Raw genomic sequence first — 7,817 nt, 5'->3', positions numbered from 1 at the left:
CTATGTAGCTAAGAACATGTAAATTCCCCCCCTTCCCTTTTTTTGGCTCAATGAATATCATTTATTCAGTATGAAATCTTTATACTATATGTTCCACGTGGTAAAAATAAATGTACATTAAATCTTGGTAAGCTGTTTGATGCTTTGTTACACCTTATCAACAAAAAAGTAAATTGGATGTAATTATTGATTCAATCTTTTAAGCTCTTGTTGCTGTCAGGAAACATGTGGCAGACTGCTTTTCCTTTGGCTTTTTTTTTTTTAAAAAACACTTTAATATTCCTAAGTGGACGCTATTTAAAAATGCTTCTCCAGTCAACAAAGCCCACTGTTAACTGGTTTCATAAGTATAACAATTATGAAAAGGGAGGACTAGACAGGCTTCTTTTAACATGTTATACATGTAGCAATATATATTGATATACAATGTGTATGCAATAAAAGACAGGGTTTTTAAATGCAATCTTAAATAGAGAATTCCACTTGACATCACTGAACTTTGAGTTTAGTGACAATTGTTTTAAAATTCAGATTATTTCGCATGAACTCGAATTCAAGCAAAATTTCAATACATATGTTTGTAATACAAACATTTGTATATTTAATTACAATTACCCTCCAATTTGTTAACAGATTCTGAAATATACTTTATATGTGGTACATTTTTATAGAAATAAATATTTGTTTTTTTTTGCTTTTGTACAAATAATCCCAAATAATTGTGACTACCACCAAGTGATGTAAAAGCAAAAACTGAAAAAGACTACCTTTGTTTACATCAAACCTGGTTACTGCAGTTTTCCCACACTAAAACAGCAGAAAGAATACTGCGCTCGTGGCAGTACAGAGGTTGAAGTGCATACACAATATTTACTTAGACACATTGATTGTATACAATGTTTGACTTCAGACTACAAATGTTGCAAATGGTTAAGAACTTCACCCTGTAAGAGGAAATAACATAAAATATATAAACTATGGTACAACAGTTACATTGAGTCATTTAGGATAAATACATACGGTGTCTATTAAACCAGTGGTTCTCAATCGTATATGTATATATAGCTTATTTTGTTTTAAAAGACTCGTTTTAGGAGTTGCTGCTTTCATTACTTCTCAGAACAACATGAAAAGCACAGCTAGATGATTTCTGAGTGTGTCCTAACCCAGACCTTCCCCTAAACAAGCACACACTACAGAACTCACTCACACAAGCTGTTCTTTTATAGGAGAAAAAGCCAAAAGTGGCACATATTGTGCAGCTGTTAGTTAATGAATGTGCCTGTGTGATATTTTGCATCAGCACATTTAACCCAGAATTGTCTTTCTGCTAAGACTGTATTGAATTAAAATGATCGAGATTTATATATATATATATATATATATATATATATATATATATATATATATATATATATATATATATATATATATATATATATAGCCATTTTAGAAAAAAATATATCGAGATGCGAGTTTTGGTCCATAATCGCCCAGCCCTAAGACGAACTCACATTTTAATACTGTAGAAACAGTGAACATAATAATGGATACAAAATTACATACATATACACACTTGAATGACCTTAACACAGAGGTGCATGCATACATTTACAATCAGATTTATTTTGGAGAGACAGATGCGGATGATGCATAAATGTATGCATAAACTACCCTTAAACTAATATAAAATTAAACATGGGTAAGTTTCGCCTCAGATATGTTATTACCAAAACAATAACCCAAGTGCCAAAAGTAGTGTTTTTTTCTATACGCTTTATGTACTTTGGTTCAACACGGTGTTGAGTGCCCCCTGCTGGTAAAGAAATATACACCGTGTAATTTAACAGCATCAAGTATTCAGTGTTCTATATTAAACTTTTAACATATGCGTTTATACCGTGCAATCAAAGATACAGTCCATTATACATTATTGGAATTAAATTTGAGTGTTTACTGTGTAATTTATAGTAAAAGGTGAGCCAGTTATCATAATGCCTAGCTTTTGTTTTGAAGGACGTTTGACGATCACACCGGAAGTGAACCGATAGCGGCAGCCTGCGACAGAGAGAAGAGGACAAACAAACATGGTCACAGCTGTATAAAGGTTATAACAATGGTTTAAACCTGGTCAAATCTGTCTGTAGCGTTGGTAGTGAAGCCAGTTATGGTTCGTAGGAATGGTGCGGCGGGTTTTTCTCCGCAGCAGCGGTGCTTTGGTCTGTCCTAGCCGGGTTCCTACGAGCTCCTCTATCACATCATTGATCATGGATGCCAGGGCAGTGCTGGAGTTTGCCACAGTCACCAGGGGCATCGCACTGGTCCTGCAGGTAATTACTCTAGCTGATAACTATTTGCACATAAGCACCACTTTAATTTGTCATTCCTGAGGTCAGGCACAGATGTTGGATAAGAAGGCTTAGATTTTCTCTTTAGTGTATGTATTATTGTACTCCTGCAAGACATTCCTCACATCTATGTTAAGGTTTAGTTTATTCAGACAAGTTTTTTTTTTCAGGAAATGTTTCATCTCCTGACATGTTTCGACTGTCAACTACCAGTCGTCCTCAGAGGTGATTGCTTTGATAGACAGACAAAAATTGAACAAGACAAAAAATGCAAAGTAATATAGTGCTTTCGGAAAGTATTCAACCCCCTTGACTCTTTCAACATTTTGTAATGTTAAAGCCTCATTCCAAAATGTATAAATTCTTAATTTTTCTCATCAATCTACTCCTGATACCCCATAATAATAAAGTGAAAAAAGTTTAAGATTTTTTGTCATTTCATTAAAAATAAAACATGAAAATATCACATGTACATAACTATTCACACCCTTTGCTATAACACTCAATACTGAGCTCAGATACAACCTGTTTCCACTGATTGTTGTTGAGATGTTTCTACAACTTGACTGGAGCACACCTGTGGTAAATTCTACTGATTTAACTTGATTTGGAAAGGGACACACCTGTCTATTTAGGTCCCACAGCTGACAGTGATTGTCAAAGCAGAAACCAAGCCATGAGGTCCAAGGAACTGTCTGTAGACCTTCAAGACAGAATTATATCGAGGCACAGATCTGGGGAAGGATATAAAAAAACTGAAGCAGCATAGAAGGTCCCGAAGAGCACAGTGGCCTCCATCATTCGGAAATGGGAAAAGATCAAAACCACCAGGATTCTTCCCAGAGCTGGCCGCCCGTCCAAACTGAGCAATCGGGGGAAAAGGGCCTTGGTCAGGGAGGTGACCAAGAACCCGATGGTAACTCTGACAGAGCTTCAGCATTACTCTGAGCAAATGGGAGAACCTCCCAGAAGTACAACCATCAGTGCAGCACTTTACCAATCAGGCCTTTATGGAAGAGTGGCCACACGGAAGCCTCTCCTCAGTAAAAGGCACATGACAGCCATCTTGGAATTTGCCAAAAGGCATGTAAATGACCCTCTGAATATAACAAACAAGATTCAGTGGTCTGATGAAACAAAAATAGAACTATTTGGCCTTAATGCTAAGCATCACATTTGGAGGAAACCAGGCACTGCTCATCACCTGGCAAATACCATCCCTACAGTGAAGCATGGTGGTGGCAGCATTATGCTGTGGGGATGTTTTTTGGCAGCAGGAACAGGGAGACTAGTCAGGATACAGGGAAAGATGAATGCAGCAATGTACAGACATATCCTGGATGAAAACCTGCTCCAGAGCTCTCTGGACCTCAGACTAGAGCGTCGGTTCACATTCCAACAGGATAACGACCCGAAGCACACAGCAAAGATAACTAAAGAGTGGCTTTGGGACAAGTTTGTGATTGTCCTTAAGTGGCCCAGCCAGAGCCCAGACTTGAACCCAATTGAACATCTGTGGAAAGACCTGAATTTAGCTGTGTAGCGACGCTCTCCGTCTAGTCTGACAGAACTTAAGATCTGCAGAGAAGAGTGGGAAAAAATCCCCAAATGTAGGTGTTCCAAGCTTGTAGCGTCCTACCTAAGATGACTTGACGCTCTAATTGCTGCTGTAGGTGCCTCAACAAAGCATTAAATAAAGTGTGAATAGTTATGTACATGTGGTATTTTTCGTGTTTTATTTTTAATGAAATGCAAAAAATCCTAAAAAACTTTTATTATGGTGTATTGTAAGTAAATTTATGAGAAAAATTAAGAACTTAATCCATTTTGGAATGAGGCTTTAACATAGAAAAACTGAAGGGGGTTGAATACTTTCCGAATGCACTGCAATATGAAATTCCATGCATGTCATGCTGACACACATACATAGATGAAACAGGAAGAATGTTTAATACAAAGAAAACTGAACATCAAAGGGAGTGTGAAAAGGAGACAGCAGGAATACTCACAAGGATGGGGAAAGAAAAGGCACAACAGGAAAACCTGAAGTTTGCAATATCAGAACACTCTAGAACACAAAATCAACTCGTGGACTGGAACAACGCAAAAATAATTGGGAGAGAAAGAATCAAACACAAACGCTGGATCAAAGAAGCCATCAAGATCAAAAAGTCATCAACAGCTATGTGGGAACATTCTTACTCTCCCACAGCTGGAACTTTCTTTTCCAGAGAACATTGGGCGACAGGGGGCGTGGCTAGCCTGAGAGAATTCTCAGGTTTGCCACTCCCAGAAATAACTTATAAGGACACATGGGGGCCATCGGAAGATGCTTTGATGCCTTTCTTATGAGTGAACGCGTAGGGATACACCAAAGCAATCACCTCTGAGGAAGACTGGCTGTTGACAGTCGAAACACTTGTCTGAATAAATGAAACCTTAACATATATTTAAAAAAAAAAAAAAAAAGAAAGAATTAACTTTCTAGAATTATTCCTCACATCTGTGTATACTTTGTTTTTCTAACGTATCATTAACCCTTTCAGGCAGTCCTGAATGCTGTCATCCCTGATCATGATGCTGATGCGTTCAGGCCCCCTCGGACAGAGGAGCCTTTGTACTTGGATTCGGTGGTGGAGTGGTTGCTGGGAGGCCTTTCCCGCTGGGATGCTGAGCATTACCTCTTTATTGCAGAGAGAGGATACCTGTATGAGCACAATTTTGCCTTTTTCCCCCTCTTCCCCATTGTCCTCCGAGGACTGGCAGATGTTCTGCTTTGGCCCCTGAGCAGCTGGCTGAGCCTGCGGGGACGCCTTCTGCTAGCTGTGGCTTTGGGAAACAGCGCCCTCTTCCTGCTGAGTGTGGTGGCTCTGTACGCTCTCAGTAGAACAGTTCTGCAGGACAGACGCCTCGCTCTGCTATCCAGCCTGCTTTACTGCATCACACCTGCCAATGTTTTTATGACGGCTGGTTACTCTGAAAGTCTGTTTGCTGCGCTCACCTTTGGGGGACTGTTCCTGCTGGAGAAAGGATTCACCCTCCGAGCCTGCCTGGCTCTCAGCATAGCCACTGCAGCGCGATCTAATGGCCTGGTCAACACTGGCTTTCTTCTGTATCTTCCATCACTGCACGCCATATCCCACATCCGTTTCTATCGCTCAACGACAAAAGGTCACAGCAAAGTCTTCCACTACATCTGGGCCGTCGCTAGCCTGTTGATCACATCTCTCTTAGGAACTGCCATCATCGCTCTGCCTTTCTGTGCTTTCCAATACTACGGCTATAGGACGTTTTGCACTCCGTCCACCTCCTTGGAGAGCATCCATCCTGGCCTTCTGCTGCTGGCTGAGCGTAAAGGCTATCGAGTTCCCGATGAAAACGGTCCACCACCACTTTGGTGTATGAGAGCCCTCCCTCTGCTTTATTCTCATATCCAAGATGTATATTGGGATGTGGGCTTCCTTCGTTATTTTGAGCTGAAGCAGATACCTAACTTTATTCTGGCATTGCCGATGGCCACTCTGGGCATAATGGCTGCCTATGCATATTTTCAAGCTAACTCAGAGCTGTGCCTGAGACTAGGACTTTGGGAGACACCTGCAAGCAAAGGACTTGACAAGCCCATACCAGGATTCTTTAATCCCAGAGTGTTTGTATACATTGTACACTCTGCAGTGCTCCTGGTGTTTGGAACACTGTGCATGCATGTGCAGGTATTTATTTCATTTCTTTTTAACCGTTTCCCCCCGTCAGTGCCCAATCCTTTCGCGGGCCTGATCCTTTTGGATCTTTTCAACGCATACGCATCTACATCCGGTCGGCCTATTTTACGGCAGTTTGTGCACTATTTAAAACGAATTAGAAATGTATGTTTTGAGTGAATTCCGATTTTATTTTGTTTTTCATTTTATTTTCTGTTTGGTAGGGCTGGGCGACTTTGCCAAAAAGAAAATCTGATTTTTTTTTTTTTTTTTTAAAGAAAAAATCGAGTTTCAATTACATTTTTGATCATTTTTTTAAAAAAAAATGATTGCAGACATCACATATATTGTCAAAAGTGCGACTTTATTGCTGTGATTGTCTTCGGGAGTTAAAATGTGTCCTATTAAAATATTTAACAAACGTTGTATGGTTGGTTTACATTCAAATATCACATCCCAGGAGCTCTGTCGTAAATATTGCGTGTGAAGGAAGTGCACGTAATCTTTGTGCATGCGTTGAAAGGATTGGGCCCGTGAAAGGATCGGACACTGACACCCCCTAATGTGTGCAGGTCAGATCTAATGCTCGCCTCCTTTTTTTAACCTCCCTTTCCAGGTTCTCACCAGATTCTTGGCATCCTCATCTCCCGTGCCCTTCTGGATCAGTGCTCACCTGCTGCTCCTCAACGAGCCACTCCTTCATCGACGGAAAACATCCAACCCCAACGTGCAGATCCAAACACACTCCAGAAATGGTTTCAAACTCGCACCTCACAACCCCATAGTAGCACTGCTGCCACACTTCAAAGATTGTTCTCCCACCACTCAAAGCATCTTGGGTTATTTTCTGTCATACTGGGTTCTGGGCCTTGTTTTGCATTGTAATTTCTTGCCTTGGACCTAACTGAGAGCGTTAACCAGAAGTCTAAACTTTGAATGCAATATTTCATAGACTTAGCAGGTTTATTAAAAATGGGGGGTTTTATGCACATTCCTCATCTTTTACAATTTTTAAATCTAGTATTTAAAATCAGTCAATACAAAGACATATGGTTGATATAATTAAACGCAAAAAAATACTTCTTGAAATTTCAAGAAATCTAGGTCAACTGTAAAATCTTATATGCCATTACAATGATTGTATATATCTGCCCCCCATAGGCAAGTCATGTCTGTTGTTAAAAACAAAAACCTAATTGTAAAGTATGTTTGACAGTTTGTAGCACTGAGAGGGTTGTAAATATTATCTTAACTGCAGGTGTACTTGAAAAAAACAAAAAGCTTTTTTTTTTTACATTAATTTATTTATTTTTTACTGCTGACATTTTTCTGAAGCTTGCACTGCATGTTTAAAATGACATTCAGGTTTCTAGGTTAAGGGTTTCAATGAGTTTGGATAATAAATAAAAGACGAGAGGTAATCAAAATAGTTTCTGTTGATTTCTTTGAGAAAAAAAGTCATCAAACCAACTTTGATACATGTGTATTAATATGACCAAGCAGATATATTAGTATTACAATGTACTGAACATTGGAGATCCAGAAAAAAATAAGACATTGACCCAATTTACAACAATTCATCTTTTTATATCACCACAATGGATTTAACGGATAAAACTTATGTGGGATTGAAGAGCCAATGGTGAGCTTTAAATTCAGACCACTTGCATTTGATTTTTAAATTATAATAACGTTTGACCCCAAGTATTCAAGTGATTGAAAGTAATTGGACAAACAAATAAAATATAATTCATACTTAGTTTTCAAT

The 7,817-nt window shown here is 39.0% G+C and overlaps 1 protein-coding gene across 1 annotated transcript; it reads left to right on the top strand.

Annotated features, from left to right (window-relative positions):
• The first annotated feature begins 2,039 nt into the window (after nucleotides 1-2,039).
• Nucleotides 2,040-7,366, top strand: pigv (phosphatidylinositol glycan anchor biosynthesis, class V). Its single transcript, XM_028470852.1, has 3 exons — nucleotides 2,040-2,330; nucleotides 4,895-6,061; nucleotides 6,666-7,366. The coding sequence occupies exons 1-3, from the start codon at nucleotides 2,181-2,183 to the stop codon at nucleotides 6,951-6,953; spliced, it is 1,605 nt and encodes a 534-aa protein (XP_028326653.1). The 5' UTR covers nucleotides 2,040-2,180; the 3' UTR covers nucleotides 6,954-7,366.
• Nucleotides 7,367-7,817: the final 451 nt, after the last annotated feature.

This window comes from Gouania willdenowi, chromosome 16 (assembly GCF_900634775.1).
Source record: "Gouania willdenowi chromosome 16, fGouWil2.1, whole genome shotgun sequence".
Taxonomy (NCBI): Eukaryota; Metazoa; Chordata; class Actinopteri; order Blenniiformes; family Gobiesocidae; genus Gouania; species Gouania willdenowi.
The sequence above is the reverse complement of the archived record's forward strand: the minus strand, read 5'-3'. Positions and strand labels throughout refer to the sequence as shown.

Bases quoted from the DNA above. Each gene is read 5' to 3' on its own strand.
- pigv (XM_028470852.1), top strand. From the start codon at position 2,181: ATGGTGCGGCGGGTTTTTCTCCGCAGCAGCGGTGCTTTGGTCTGTCCT. The intron at 2,331-4,894 runs GTAATTACTCTA...TAACCCTTTCAG, and splicing joins GCATCGCACTGGTCCTGCAG to GCAGTCCTGAATGCTGTCAT. The intron at 6,062-6,665 runs GTATTTATTTCA...CTCCCTTTCCAG, and splicing joins CACTGTGCATGCATGTGCAG to GTTCTCACCAGATTCTTGGC.